Source organism: Stegodyphus dumicola, chromosome 7, assembly GCF_044657685.1.
Source record: "Stegodyphus dumicola isolate Sdum_Otavi_A_Nest chromosome 7, ASM4465768v1".
In the NCBI taxonomy this organism is placed as follows: domain Eukaryota; kingdom Metazoa; phylum Arthropoda; class Arachnida; order Araneae; family Eresidae; genus Stegodyphus; species Stegodyphus dumicola.
In genome coordinates this window covers 41655224-41671490 of record NC_140774.1, presented here as the reverse complement: position 1 = coordinate 41671490, position 16267 = coordinate 41655224, and the positions used below count along the sequence as shown (strand labels likewise).

At 37.1% G+C, this 16267-nt stretch overlaps 1 protein-coding gene across 3 annotated transcripts in view; it reads right to left on the bottom strand.

Annotated features, from left to right (window-relative positions):
* Positions 1-2275: 2275 nt before the first annotated feature.
* Positions 2276-16267, bottom strand: part of LOC118203117 (sentrin-specific protease 1-like) — a 183210-nt gene continuing 169218 nt past the window's right edge. For all 3 annotated transcript variants that reach the window (XM_085820114.1, XM_085820117.1, XM_085820116.1), the window contains 2 exons: positions 11276-11371; positions 2276-3298 (listed from right to left, as the gene is read on the bottom strand). In XM_085820114.1, the coding sequence (XP_085676240.1) occupies positions 3236-3298; positions 11276-11371 (159 nt within the window). In that variant the 3' untranslated portion in view covers positions 2276-3235. The remainder of the gene's footprint in view (positions 3299-11275; positions 11372-16267) is intronic.

The window sequence follows — 16267 nt, the reverse complement described above, 5'->3', positions numbered from 1 at the left end:
TGCCGACTCAGTGACTCTTCCCACAACTTCAAATATTTCAGCATACGCAAGCATTGGTGTAATAAATTTTGATCTCTGCCTATGATTACCAAGGAATTATTACAAAAGTACGGTCTCATATGAGAGAAGTATTCATTAAGTGTATTATTGTGAAATATGTGACGCAATTGCATAACAATGCCCGACTTGCTTGGGGATAGGAAATTAATTTTGAAGGAGTTCCGCAGAAAACTGAAATAAGTCTCCTAACCAAGAAGCTGAAGGTTCACTCCACCAAAAATAAAATCCTCGTCAATTTTTCCTCAGATTAAAAGAGCTGCATATGGAGCAATTACTCAAGCCAAACAAGGAATGAATAACAGTAGTACCCTACAATGAATAGCAATTCTTCCAGGCGGATCACAACTGTTCTGAACGTTGGGATCACACAGGAATATAAACAGATGCTGCCTGACGTAATATTAACTTGAGAGAAAAAATATTAGAGAGAATAATTAAATAAAAATATTAGCATTGAGTTTCAGATTAGTGTATTCAGACGATCATTACCTGTTAAAAAGTAAAATAAACGGAAGAGAATTGCCAGAAATGGAATTTTTTTAAAATTTTACATATTTGTTACTCTGACGATAAGCCAGCAGTGGACAGTTTGAAATTTATCAAATATTTGAATACATAATATCAGAAACTCAATTGGCGATTATTAAAGAAATGTGGCAATGCATGATTTATATTTCAAATTCCATTTGTATTAAAATATTAAACTATATTTATTCAAAACAAGTCGCATTTCAATGGCAAAGAATCGGAAGTAGCTCGTGAGCCGCAGTTTGGCCATGTCTGGTCTAAACAATCCTTCTTTATTCTTAGAATTGAAAAATGTCACAAAACTTGAACTGCAATTTTTTTAGCACAACTCTGAATACAGATTTTGTATATCTAAGTTTCATTAAAGTATTCTCCAGAATTGTTTATGTAACTTTTTAATGTTTTACAGAAAGGGGAATTTGGTTTTATATTACACTGAGCAAAAAGATAAAATATACAATAAATTAGCTACTAATTTTTTGAAGTTGCTCTAAATTATGAATAAACTGTATGTTTTAATGCTTTGCAACTAAAATATCTAAATGCTTACTTTCAAAAATATAATTAATATTTTATTTCAAAACCTACGTTTCATTATTTACCGCAATCATACATCAAATTTAATGCTTAACAATGAAAACTGAGGGAATAATACTTCAAATAGTTATAGCATATTTGTTACTTTACAGAAAAATATATAAATCTACCTTGTTGAATGGTTATATACAAGTTTAAGGTTATTTAAAATCTGAATATACAAACCATTTAAGGCCTCACAACATTAGTATATGTTGTTATTATAAGAAATATTTTGTTCTATTGGACTAAATAAAAATGAACTTTAGAAAATACGAGGGCTATCCAGAAAGTAGATTACGTTTTGGAATAAAAAAATAAACAAAGTATAGGAAACAAATTTTATTATATACAGATGAAAGCCACACTCAAATACTACTTTTCTACATAGTCACCATACAAATTAAGGCATTTATCGTAGCGATGTACGAGCTTGGAAATTCCTTCGTCGAAAAATTCGGCCGCCTGCGCCTTCAACCACTTCGTTACCTCTTCGTGCCTTCCATCTTGCACAAAACTTGTGGTAACCAAGCTTTTCGCTGATGATTTCGTGCAACAAACTTCGCGAAATTTGTGGAAAACTCAAAGAAAGTTCCGTTATTGTGAAATTTCGATTTTCACGGACTTTAGCATCGACTTTTTCGAGAAGTTCGGCGGTCACTATGCTGGGTCTCCCACTTCGATCTTCGTCGTGAACATTGGTTCGGCCATTTTGAAATCTTATGACCCACTGACGCACTCCACCTTCAGTGATAATGTTGTCCCCATACACTTTACGAAGCTGCCGATAGATTTCTATCGGTTTACAGTTTTTTGCAGTCAGAAACCTTATTACTGAGCGCACCTCGCAGCTCACGGGATTTTCAATTAACGCAGACATTTCAAACCGTCACAGTATCTGAACGGAGCACAGCACGAACCTCTCACTAGCACGGCTAGATGCAGACTGAGCTGCGCAACGCTCTGACCCCAAGATGGCCGCGCTAGCCCCACCCCTAGCGGACACAGACGGAAACGTAATCTACTTCCTGGATGACCCTCGTAGAACAATGCAAAATTGCTGAATTCTGTAAAAGAAGAAATTTCAACTGAGCTAATAAAGAGACAAAACAATTATTACTATTCTTTATTTATGAGAACCCAAAAATGAAGTAAACTAGAATGTTTGCAACAATTTACATAATTTAAGTTTTAGATACTTAGAATTAAAAATGCTTGAAATCATTATTAAATATAACATAATTGTTCAGAAATATTTCACTTAGTAAATACATAAACAAAGAGGGGGGACACATACGAAATGCAAAATATAAATATGATATATTTACAAACATGCTTATTTAATGTAGTCATAGAGGTCTGAAGGGAACATAATCAAAATATTTCACAATGTTTAAAATGGTCACACTTTGGAAGAATTAAATTATTGAAGAATATAAAGGAATTTAAACTAGGTGAATATAGTATATTTCCATGATTTAAAAACGTTTATGCAGTATTTTCTGATATTTAAAAATAAATAAGATACTCTATTTGGCACACACTTAATACATTATAGCCAATCGCTCAATTATGTCTTTTATAATAATTAAAACATCAAAGAATTAAAATACAAATCAAAAGTGACTCAGAACTAAGTATATTATTTAAAAATTGTTTGAAATTATTTCTTGCAGTGAAAACATGCCAAAATATATTTAACTAGTTGAAATCTTTTGCATAACTAGTGTTTCATATGAAATGATATTAGTACCAAAAGCATCTACATGAGTTAATTGAAACAATATGGTACAAACTTCAAAAGTCTTTTGAAAAATGATTTTTCCAAATTTAATGCCTATATGATTTTTTACAACAGATTCACAGTACACATTTCCTTTATGTACATTACACAAGGTTTCAAATTTAGGATTGGAAATAATAAAACTGAACAAATTATTATGATAATTCTATTATCGCAATACAAAATTAGATCTCTTTCTTTTTCGGGAGGCTCTCCTTAATGTCCACATCTTATGTACAATGCACAGCTGCATGTTGAGTATAAATGTACAAAACATTGAACCAGACCTCATAGTATCTGATTTGTCAATAATTCGTATACCATCCGCCGCCTGAAATGTGCCATATGTTTCTATAAAAAAAATAACACAAATTATACATATGCTACAGTAAAAGGAATGATTTCAGATACCAAATAATAATAATAATAAAATACAGTCAGATTCCAACTTCCTGGTGCCCAAACAAATTGTTTCTCTCCCCCCCCAAAAAAATTCAACAAAAAGTTTTAGTTTTAATACTTCTTCACATTTAACAAAGTATATAAAATTTTTAAACTCCAAAAGTGAACCGGTTTAGTGTTCATCTTTAAATTATAAATGATCATATATGAACTGAAATAATGAAATAAGCTGATTTTTCTCGACACGCTAAATTTCTGCTGAGAAAAATTTTTTTGCTTAACCTTCCAGCACACGTGCTAGACGATATTACATGAGCGCGTGTGCGTCGTATTTTTTACAGCATTTGTTAATTTACCATTTTTGGCATGAAAAATAACAGAAATGAGTAAATATTGATAATGAATTGGTTAAGAAATAAAATATTAAGGTCATTATTGCAAAATACATATGAGTGAGTGAGTGAGTGATTATGGCGCAAAAATCAGAGATGATTATCACGCGCCAAACACAAGATGAGATGATTATAATTGTGATATTAAAATTCAATAAATAAAAACAAGTAGACAAATGTACCAAATCCAGAGGATGAAGTCATATAAAACAAATTAAAATTCAAGACACAGTCTTCAAAACAAATTACATTTGGTAATAAAAGCCAGTCTCTTTCAAATAATAAAACAAACCACAATTGACGTCTCTCTTCCGATTAAACGGTCGAGAGGCAAGTCACAGCTATTAAAATATTTCTGGCGAAGCCTATTAAAACATGGACACTCAATTAAAATATGACGAACAGATAAACAAACATTACAGTTAAAACAAACAGGCTCATTTTCAGCTTTTAAAAGGTAGCTATGTGTCACTCTAGTGTGACCAATTCTGAGGCGAGTCAAAAGAACTTCCTCCTTACGATTTTTGGTTAATTCCCAGTGCTCAATTCTAGGTTTTACATGTCTTAATTTATTTTGAAGCTGAACATCCCAAAGTTGCTGCCATTTTTTTCGAATCTTTTGTTTCACAACACAACAGATGTCTGCAAAAGGGATGAGACGACTGGACAGTTCAACAGCACATTTTGCTGTGATATCTGCCAGCTCATTCCCTTTTATTCCCACATGCCCGGGAACCCAGCAGTACAGGATTTCATATCCACGATTCATTAAGTTTATATGTATTTTGAGAATATCCACTATTACTGGATTTTGAGTATTAGGAAAAGCTTCTATTGATTTAAGAGCACTATACGAATCTGTATAAATTATAAACTTTTTGTAGCAGAGCCTTGAGATGTATAAAAGACTATAATATATCGCAGTTAGTTCGGATGTTAAGACAGAGAAAGCATTGTGCAAGCGTCTGCCCTCCATGTGGTCTTTAATTACAAATGCCATCCCGACATAATCTTTTGACTTGGACCCATCTGTATAAACTGGAAGATAACTGCTATATTTGTTCCTGTGCTCAGCGAAGAGTTGTCTGTAAATAATCTCGTTAGTGCTTGCCTTCACATGATACTTAAAAACATCAAGAAGCTGAATCTGTGCATTTTCCCAAGGTGGGATTTCAAAATTCTGTACTGCTTGGGGGTGCATATCAGAGAGGGAAAGTTCCTCAATGACAGGGCGAACTCTTAAAAGAAATGTAGGAACACAAGATGGACGTGTTTCAAATAAAGCGTTACACACATCATCAAGTAAGCACAGCTTATTGGGATGTTCAGGTTGGGATAGAATATTAAAATATTGCAAAAGGGACAATTGTTCACGCCTCATATAAAGTGATGGTTCATTACAGTCAACATACAGGCTCTGGACAGGAGAAGTCCTGAAAGCTCCTGAACAGATCTGTAGAGCTTGATGATGAACAGGATCCAGTTTTAACAATACTGATGACCGGGCGGATCCGTAAACAACTGAGCCATAGTCCAGTCTAGAGCGAATTAGAGCTCTGTAAATGCAAAGCATGGAGCAACGCTCTGCACCCCAGGAGGTGTTCGCCAACACTATTAAAATATTTAGTGTTTTTAAACACTTCTTTTTCAGGTTTAAAACATGAGGAAGGAAAGTCAATTTCTGGTCGAATGTCACTCCTAAAAATTTTACTTCGGGCGCAACTGGAATAATTGAACCATTTAGATATAACTCAGGTTCAGGATGGAGACCTCGCTTCCTACAAAAGTGCACACACACAGTTTTTTGTTTGGAAAAAGTAAATCCCTGTTTGTTTGACCATTCTTGGATCTTATTCAGAGCTATCTGCAACTGCCTCTCCACGTATCTCATGTCCGCCCCTCGACAGCTAATCTGCAGATCATCAACATATAGGGATCCCAAGATGGTGGAAGGAAGTTCTTTTAGTACTGAGTTTATTTTTAAACTAAACAGGGTTACACTAAGCACACAGCCTTGAGGCACACCCTCTTCCTGTTGAAAAACATCCGAAAAAACAGAGCCAATTCTTACTTGAACAGTTCTAGCGTTCAGGAAATTCTGAATGAAAATTGGTAGGTTGCCGCGCAAGCCACTCTCGTGAAGATCGCGAAGTATACCGTATCTCCATGCCTTATCATAAGCTTTCTCTATATCGAAGAAAATTGAGACAAGGTGATTTTTTCTTACAAAAGCTTTTCGAATGGATGTCTCTAAGAGGAGCATGTTATCTACAGTTGTTCTCCCCTTTCGAAAACCACTTTGATAAGGCGATATAATATTATTCTTTTCCAAGAAGTAGACTAGGTGGCTGTTTACCATCTTTTCAAACAGTTTGCAAACACAACTGGTAAGGGCAATTGGCCGATAGTTCGAGGGATTCCTCGGGTCTTTCCCTGGCTTCGCAATAGGAATGACAACAGCTCTCCTCCATGCACTGGGAAATGTACGCTCCTTCCACACTCTATTGTAAAGTGTGAGAAGGGCACTCAGTGACTTATAGGACAGATGCTTTAGCATTTCATAATACACGCCATCTAGACCAGGACAAGACCTATGTGTCTGCAACAAAGCTCTCCTTAATTCAACCATAGTAAAGTCTCTATTCTACGGCTCAGATTTGGAAGAGTTGAATGCGATGGGATTTATTTCAGAGTGTTGCTTGATAGAGAGAAATGCAGGTGAATAGTTTCTGCTTGAAGAAACGGCAGCAAATGTCTCACCAATAGTATTTGCAATTTCTTCTATGGAGCTAATCACTCGGCCATCTTTTTCCAGAAAGGAAAGTGAGTGGTCTTTATACATTCCGCATGCTTTTCGAACTCTTTCCCAAACCCGCTTACTAGGCATAGAGGATGTTATTGAGGACACATATGAAATCCAGGAATCCCTCTGGCTCTGCCTTCTTACTTTTCGTGCATTTGCTTTGGCTCTTTTAAAGGCTATGAGGTTTCGCAGAGTAGGATATCTACGAAAAATACCCCATGCTTTTTTCTGTTTTTTCAGTGCTTCATGACAGTCGCGATTCCACCATGGTTTCGTATATTTAAGCATTTTTCCTGATGTTCTAGGAATCGAAAGCATAGCTGCCTGAATAATAGTATTAGTAACAGCTTCCACAGCGTCATCGATATGCCGATCTTCTACCATTTGATCTCTGAGCTCTGCAATGGAAGAGAAGAGTTCCCAGTCTGCCCTGTCCAGTATAAACCGAGGGAGTCTCGACATGGGGTTTGCTCCTCTTCGTGCAAGAGATACAAAAATGGGATAATGATCGCTGTTGTACAGGTCATTTCTGACACTAAAAGTGCAAAATGGCAACAGAGATGGTGAACAGATGGCAAGGTCAAGAGCGTGGAATGTCCTTGAAGGCTCATGGAAGTACGTATCCTGCCCATTATTTAGGAGACAAAGGCTATGATCTTCGATCATCTGCCCAATTTGTCTTCCTCGGCAATTTGTATCTTTACTACCCCAGAGCGGACTATGGCCGTTAAAATCTCCTATTATGATGAAAGGCTCAGGCAGCTGCTCTAAAAGACCATTTAAATCTTGCTGATCAATATGCTCATTTGGAGGCAAATACAGAGAAACGACTGTAACAACAATATCAAAATTTGTTTGAGTAGTGACAACTTTGAGGGATGTCGTCAAAGAAAGCACATTTGAGGGATAATCCAGTGAGGTGAGGAGACCTACACAACCACTGGCACGCTCACCTGCAATGTTATCTTTCCTGACGAAAGAAAACCTCCGAAGTTTTGCCTGTTGTTCTGGTTTTAGATTTGTTTCCTGTATTGCGAAGCATACAGGATGATAAGCATTAATTATGGCTTTGATGTCAAGCAAATTTCGGTGGAAACCGCGACAGTTCCATGACATGAGGGTGGCCATTATGAATGGTTTTTGTTTTTTCTGTGCTGTTCTTTTGTTTTTCGTGGAAGTAGATGCCTGGGAACTTCTAGACCCTCTTCTACTTCCATAAAGTCTGAATCCGCAGATTCAGAAATCATCTCATCAAAAGAGCTATTGCTGTGACTTCTATTTTTATTGGATATTTTATGTGTACTAGTTTTTGGCTTACTTTGAATAACTGTTTCTTTCTTTTGTACTATATGGGTTGCATTTTCTTTTTTCTTGTTGGATGTAGACGGTTGGGTTTTATTTGGTAGGGTCTGTGTGCCTATTGATGTTTGGGTGGCAACTGTACAAGATGATTTAACAGCACTGGCGTATGATGTATTTGGTCGAAGGTGTGTGCTCTGGACTAGTCTTCTGGCTTCGGCGTAAGAGATGTTCCTTGTAACTTTTGTAGTCTGGATTTCTTTTTCCGATTTCCACTTTGGGCACAAGCGAGAAAATGCTGGGTGGTCACCCTTGCAATTTATACACAAAGGCGCAGTGGTACAATTATCAGAATCGTGGCCAATCTGTGAGCATCGGGCGCATGTGAGGCTGCCACGACAAGACGTCTTAGAATGGCCGAAACGCTGGCATCGGAAACATCGCATAGGGTTTGGAATATAAGGTCTTAAGGGAATATTTAGATATCCGGCCTTAATATTCTTAGGCAGATCAGGCGTGTTGAAGGTAAGGATCACGTGTTTCGTGTCTATCAACTTACCTTCTTTACGCATCTTGATCCACCTTACACCGCAGACATTTTGGTCGGATAGCTCAGAAGCGATCTCTTCTTCAGAAACATACAGAAGGTCTAATTCTGAGATTACACCACGACAATAGTTCAGTGACCTATGTGCTGTCACAGTGACATTCGCTTGCCCAAGTTTAGTTATCTGAAGTAAAGAAGCAGACTGGGTGGCTGAGGTTGTATCAATAAGCAAGTCTCCGGAGCGGAGACGCTTTATATTTCTCGGCTCACCAATACAAGACTGGATGTATTTGTTTATTACGAAAGGAGACATCTTATGCATTTTGCCAGAAGGACTAGATATGACTAGGAAACGGGGACTATTGTTATGATTTTTTTCATTTGTATCTGTACGTAATTTTTTTGCAGTAGACTTTTCAGAACTAGGTTGAGTGACTGGTTTAGCAGTAGACATTTCAGAAATAGGTTGAATGACTGGTTTAGCAGTAGATGTTTCAGAACTAGGTTGAGTGGCTGGTTTAGCAGTAGATGTTTCAGAACTAGGTTGACTGACTGGTTTAACAGACGTTTCAGAACTATGTTGAGTGACTGGAGTGACCTTGAAATCTTTAATTAAATATATATGTGATGAAGCCATATTGAAGAGAAGAAAGATTCGGGTCCGACGGCCCCACCCACCACGGAGCCCAACAAGGGAACACAGATTCCTGTGTTAGGGCTAGCCGGACCTATACGCAAACTGAAGCCCCACAGTCGGCTTTCCCGAAAGCAGGTACTCCCGAGAGCTTGACCCCAAGCCACTGACACAAGGACTAGTGACCAGCCGTGAGGACGACTAAGGTGCCTCCCGTTTAGCTGAAGCAGAGGCCAAAGCAGTGTGTTGGGGACAGTACCTCGCCCCTCAACTACCAGGACTCTCCTTTCCAGCGACACGGGTCTCCACGCATGGCAAACACGTGGGCAGTTTTCTCGCCACTCGAGACCTAGAGACAAGGGCTGTTCCAGTTTCTTGTGACGAGCCCCAAACTCCGTAGAGAGAAACCACAAGGGAGAAGGGAAGGGAAAAAGTACCAGCCAAGAGGAGAGGAGACGGAAAAGAGGATAGATCACTGGGGCTCCAGGATCGTGACACCCGTCTCATCAAGAAGATGATCCCCTGAAGGGCTATGGTACCTCAGGATTGCCACACCCGTACTCACAAAAGTGAGCCCCCTGAGGGGGCAAAATACATATGAAAAGTAAACAATTTTTAAATGTTTATATTAGTCAAGTGAAAAGGCAATGATGTATTTCATTATAGAAAGATAATTTTTTTTATTTAATAACTATATTTTAAAATCCAAGCTAGTTTTAATACTCATGAAAGGCAGGTATAGACAAATAAAAATGGAAACTACACTCACCTTGATAAGAATAAACATAAGGTTAGCATTATTTTTACTTCTTACTGGTTACAAAAACTAATTTTAATATTTTTATTTATTTATAAAAAATAGAAATAAAAGAAAATAAAGAATAGTAATAACAGAAATAGGATAAAGTAGAGTAAAAATAGAAAAACAATCAAATGATTCTTCAATGTTCGAAGTTCACACTGCATTCCATGCAAATAATTTCGGTAATAGAATGACGTTTGCATGTGTATCTACAAGGCATGTCTTGCATTTCATAGATGCTGATGATCGCTTTTCCCCCCCCTCTGACAATGCAAACTGCACGTTCCTAGTTTTGATGAGTATTGCTCTGGCATTTCATCATTAGGAGTAGCATAATTATGACTTAAAAATGTTAAAATGGAAGGTAATGTTTGGATTTTGGCAAGTCAATGAAGATACTCTTTCATAAGACAAATAGATAAATTCTTCAGGAAGATCCTTCGGCATGGTGCTGTGTTAACTGGCTTGAGGTAACTGTTCAGTCTCTGTTTCTTAAGTATTTGTTTTTTAGCAAACTTATATATTTATTTGTACATTCCAAAATTTCATCAAGTGTATTTATATCTATTATTTTCACACTTTCAACTTTTCACCTTTTTCATCTTTGGGAGTTTGCTCACTTGTCTTTTTGTCACTTAGAATATTTACCCTTACCAACGTAGAACATATCATCATCATTTTTCTATGCCATTATCATCATCATCCGAAATATATTGTTATGATTCACTGCTGATATTATTTATCTTGATATTTTCCTTGCTCAAATTGCTATTGTTCTCACATACAAAGCTTTCTTTTCAATAATGTCAAAATGCTAGATTTACTCTACATATGATCACATATACTCGAAACTTTTCCAAAAATTGCCAACATGACACAGTTGATTATTTTCCCCAAAATGAGTACAAAATACATTGCTCCAGAGTATAAAGATAACTTCCCCAATTATTCTGTGTGCATTAATAGGCACATTGATGAAGTTGTAGTCAAAGTTCTCAGTCGTATGATCCCCCCCCCCAAAAAAAACCCACTGCCGAGACAGAAGTCAAACTGGCATTATTATTTCATATCCCCCAAAATTCGCTACTTTTATTTCTCATACAATGAATATACATCTGTCAATATTTTCATCATTGTTAAAATTCCTTTGATACCTTTGATACCGAAATACCTTTGATAGTGAATGGATTACTATCTTTTGTTCATTTTACTAGGTACATAATTAATACTTCTCTGTACATTTATGTCTATTTTAGTATCTTCCAATTTAATGAGCTTTTCTGCTGATCATGGCGGAAACTGTTAAATCTAGATTTAATTGTGTGCACAGAGACTGCAAAATTTTAACAAAAACTTGATTCAAACAAAATCAATAACATAACAAGAAATAAATACATTATTAATAATATAGAAAAATTATTAAAAAATAAAAAAAGTAAAATTCCTTACTTGGGAAAATGTTAGCTTTGCATCTCTTGCAAGATATTCTGCATATTTTAGAGTAAACATGCCACAATCACTGCCATTCATTTGCATAGGAATATCCTGCAGAAGAAAGATAAAACTGAAAACAAGTATGCATTTAAAAGCAATTTGTTTAACTCACATGAAGCTCAACAACTAGAAGCTCCCCACATGCTGTTTGCAGTCTTACAGATATCTGCATAGCGTACCTCCCCATATGTACACACATTCTCACTCACCCAGTTCCAGTCGTCTCAACCAATTCATTCATGCAACAATCTGTGGAATAAGTGTGCATTTCTTTTGCTTTTTAAACAGCAAATCCTTCAGTTTCATAATCGTAAATTTCCATTAATATGGGATATCATAAAAAAGAAATAACTGACAGAATAAAGGAGTTTGCAGGAAACGGTTTGTACTTAAATGACACTCGTCATTATGTGTAAACAGTGTAATGTTCTGGAGGGACAAAAAATGATATTCTAACAATACAAATGGCTAAGTGCTAGTCCAAGCAACACACTTGCATATCCCCTGAGCGTTCGACAACTAACTGCCCTTGCCTTATGAGAATCTTAGAAGAGAAATTTGTACTCTGTAATCAAGTGCTGCCATCTCTCGGCTGTTCTGGGGTTAAATTGGTAGGCTGTTTTTTTTAAGGCTTTTTCAAATAGAAGAAACTACAACAAGAGTATCCCTTCAGTGAACAAGCAAAGTGAGAGAATGACAGTATTTACACAAAACTAGCATAAACAAGCGGGAATTTGAATGCTGACTTGTCAGTTGCTGAAATTGTTTACATACATGAAATTAAATAAAAATAGAAAACAAAATAAAGTAACACACGTTTAATATAACTGACATAAATAAATGAAAATAAGAGTTTTCCAGTTCTGAAATTTTGTAGAGGATAAACATGATGCGATGAACATTGAAAAGGGAATAACTCATGAATAATTATGAGCAAGTTAACCAATTTCTGTGATGAGTCTCTTGCAAAATTTCACAATTTGTCCAGATTTTGCGGTTTTGGAATGGTTGACAGAGTTTCCTTTAGTGTTTTCTGGGATTTTAGATTCATGCTCATGAGGAATTTGTTATACTTCATCATTATATATGAATGCAGGTTTCATTCTATTTATGGAAACACTGCTTTGTCTGCCATTTATGGATATTTTTAATACTTTGTCGCTTTGACTTATGACTTTGTGTTGACCTGTACATGGTTGAGTGAGGGCTGGTGTTATTTTGTCCACACAAAGGAACACATGTGTACACTTTTTCAATTCTGGGTGCACAAAGATTTTTGTTTGGTGAATTTGGTTGGGAAATGGCTTTAACTGCTGCATTTGTGCCTGGAGTTTCTGCACGTACTCATATGATTGGAGTTGTATTTTGGGCACTTTGGGAAAATAAATCTGCTGGAATTCTTAGTGAAGTTCCATACACAAGATCAGCACTTGATGCTTGTATGTCAGCTTTAACAGCAGCTCGAATGCCAAGGAGAACTGTTGGTAATGATTCAGTCCATCTTGGGTTTCCACCGGCTTTTAAAGAATTTTTCAAGACTCTGTGAAGACGTTCCACCTAGCCATTTGCTTGGGGATAAGCTGTAGAGTGAATTCTTGTTGTTCCCATAATTTGTGTGAGCTTACTGAACAGAGAGGACTCAAATTGGTGACCTTGATATGTGGTGATGGTAGAAGGGCACCCGAAGAGGGATATCCATTCTTCGAACATAGCGAGCAGAAATTAACTTGCAGCATACTGTTGCTGCTGCCATATCAGCGATGGGTATTACTTCTGGCCATCTGGTAAACCTGTCGATGATGGTGAGGCAGTACATTTTTTTACCCTCAGAAGGAGGCAATGGTCCTATTAAATCTACATGCAGATGGGGAAAACCTTGCATCTGGTGTAGCAAATGTACCCAGTGGTGTTTTTGTATGCCTGTGAACTTTGGATCGCTGGTATGAATCACAACTTTTTACCAAATCTTTAATATTCTTTTTTATATTGGGCCATACATAGCGAGCAGAAATTAACTTGCAGGATCCTGCTATTCCTGGATACAAGAGATTGTGAAAATGATCAAACACTATTTTACGAAAAGATGCTGGCACAAGAGGTCTTGGAATTCCGGTTGACACATCACAGATGAATTCTATTGCTGACACTGGGTTGGGCATGGACTTTATTTCCAGTAAATGATTGGTGTTTTGAAGATTTTGTAAATGATCAGCTTTTTGAGCATGACTAAATGCTTCAAAATCAAGAAATGAGGAATTTGAGATGTTGTTTATCTCGATTCTGGATAATGCATCTGCAACAGTATTATTTACACCACTGGTATGACGAATGTCTGTCCTGAACTGAGAAATGAAATCAAGTTGACGCAATGGCATGGGCTGCACTTCTCTGGCTTTTGCTTGAAGGCGTAGATAAGAGGCTTTTGATCAGTGAAAATGACAAAGTCTCGACCTTCAAGCATGTGCCGGGATCTCTTCACAGCAGTGTAAATGGCCAAAAGTTTTCGATCATAGGTGGAGAATTTTTGTTGACTGTTGGTGAGCTAGACAGAGAAGAAGGCAATTAGTTCCCAGTTGGCTGTGTTGAGCTGCATCAAGGAACCACCAACTGCAAGGTCACTGGCATCAACCCAAACACTAAGTTTGGCTCCTGGAATTGGATGACGAAGGAGAGTTGCGGTAGCTAGTGCATTTTTGGCAGCTGTAAATGCCTGTTCGCCAACCTCAGACCATCGAAGTGTTTCTTTTGGGTGTTTTTGTTTAGGTTTTCTGCTCTTTTTATTATTTTTGATACCCTCCAAAAATTTATTTAAGGGCACTAATATGTGTGCTGCACTAGGAATGAAACATCGATAAAAATTAAATGGCTTTAACTGCTGCATTTGTGCCTGGAGTTTCTGCACGTACTCATATGATTGGAGTTGTATTTTGGGCACTTTGGGAAAATAAATCTGCTGGAATTCTTAGTGAAGTTCCATACACAAGATCAGCACTTGATGCTTGTATGTCAGCTTTAACAGCAGCTCGAATGCGTCAAAGCGTCTTAACTCAGTTATGGTATTAGGTTTAGCTTTTTGAAGTTCAAAATACAGTCTACTCTATCTTTCAGTGGTTCAGTTCCTTCTTCAGATTTTTTGACACCTAAGAAATTTACTGACGAAACACTAAAAACACAGTTAGAATGTTTAAGTCTAAGGCCATAATTTTGCAATCATTTAAAAAGAATTCTTAGATGCATGATATGCTCTTCTTCAGATTTAGATGCTACCAATATATCGTCTACAAATGCATAAAAAATTTTAAATATCGAGTAACTTCATCGATAAATCTTTGGAATGTGGCTGCAGCATTACATAGGCCAAATTGCATGTGGCAGCTTTCAAATAAGCCAAAGGGAGTAATTATAGCACTTTTGTGAATATCATCAGGATATATAGGAATTTGATGATAAGCTTTAATTATATCAATGTGCGAGAAAATTTTGCAGCCATGGAGTTCAGAAGTGAAATCTAAAATATTAGGAATGTTATAATTATCTTTTATCATTTGTGCATTAAGGGCTTTGTAATCTCCTACAGGACGCCATTCCGTTCTGTCTTTTTTAGGGACCATATGCAAGGGTGATGCGCAGTTACTTTTTGAGGGACAAAATGTGGCCTAATTCTATCATATTTTGGAATTCTTCTTTGGCGATTCGTAGGCAGTCTGGGGAAAGACGTCGTACTTTAGCAGTGACGGGAGGTCCTGTGGTTTGGATATGATGCACTACTGTGTGCTTAATTTCTTGGTCAGCACGGGGTGGTTTTGTGATTTCTGGAAATTCTAATAATAATTTATGGTACATACTGTCGCCAGATACTGTCTTTATTGAATAACCCGTAAACTGCATTTAGAGCCAAGATTAGAGCAGCCGTCAATTAATCTTTTTGTGTGAAGGTTAGGCATTAAGTTGAAATTATATAAAAAATCTGCACCAATAATAGGGATTGAAACACTGCTGACAAGAAAGATCCATTTGAAGATGCGTCTTAAACCTATGTCTAAAGAGAGATTTTGGCTAGTGAAACTGAAATTGGTGTAGTGTTTGCAGCTGAAAGGGTCATTTGGATGCGGTTCTGCCTCTGCAACGCTGTTGCTGGAATTACAGATACATCAGAACCTGTGTCCATGAGAAAGTTGACATTTGTGCCTGCATCTCTAACAAAAAGGCGACGAGAATTAAAGGGCAAGGCTGTAGTCGCCGCTATGCCTCGCCTGGGCCGTTTTTTGAAAATTTACAGGGTGGAATACACTTTTTAGCTCTTTCACCAAATTCAAAGTGGTACCAACAGATATCAAATCTTTTTAAATTTTGAGATGGGCTTTGTTCTCTTTGGCCGCAATGTTTATTCTGATTATGAATGCGGCTACGATCACGCGAGACATTATTGATTCGTACATGCAATTTTTTATGTCTGCGAGTAAATGTTCTTCAATGGAGTCTGAGGTCTTAGCAGAACAAATATTTGTGGCATTTACCACTACAGGAGATGGTGATACATCGATAACATGATCCGCTACTTCCACAGCTTTATCCAAGGTTGAGGGCGTGGTCGCCGCGAGTATCAACTGTATGAAACTCGGAAGATGCTGTAAAAACAGTTTGAGCATTAGCTCATCAGAAACGCTGTATGACTCAGTGCGTCGTCGCATTATACATAAGAGTTCACTTCGCCGCCGAGGAGTTTTTTTTATCTCTTGATGCGTCGATTCTCTGCACAGCTTGATTAGCTCAGTTTTAATGTGATTGTAAGGATCCATGGAGTTGGGGGCCTTGATCACATCTCTCACGATTGATGCGGCTTCGATGGGCAGGTGTGAAATAATATAATTATACTCATTATACTTTGTGCAAGACTCCGATATCGCTTTTGGTATTCTCAGCTCAAATGTTGATTCACACATGGTG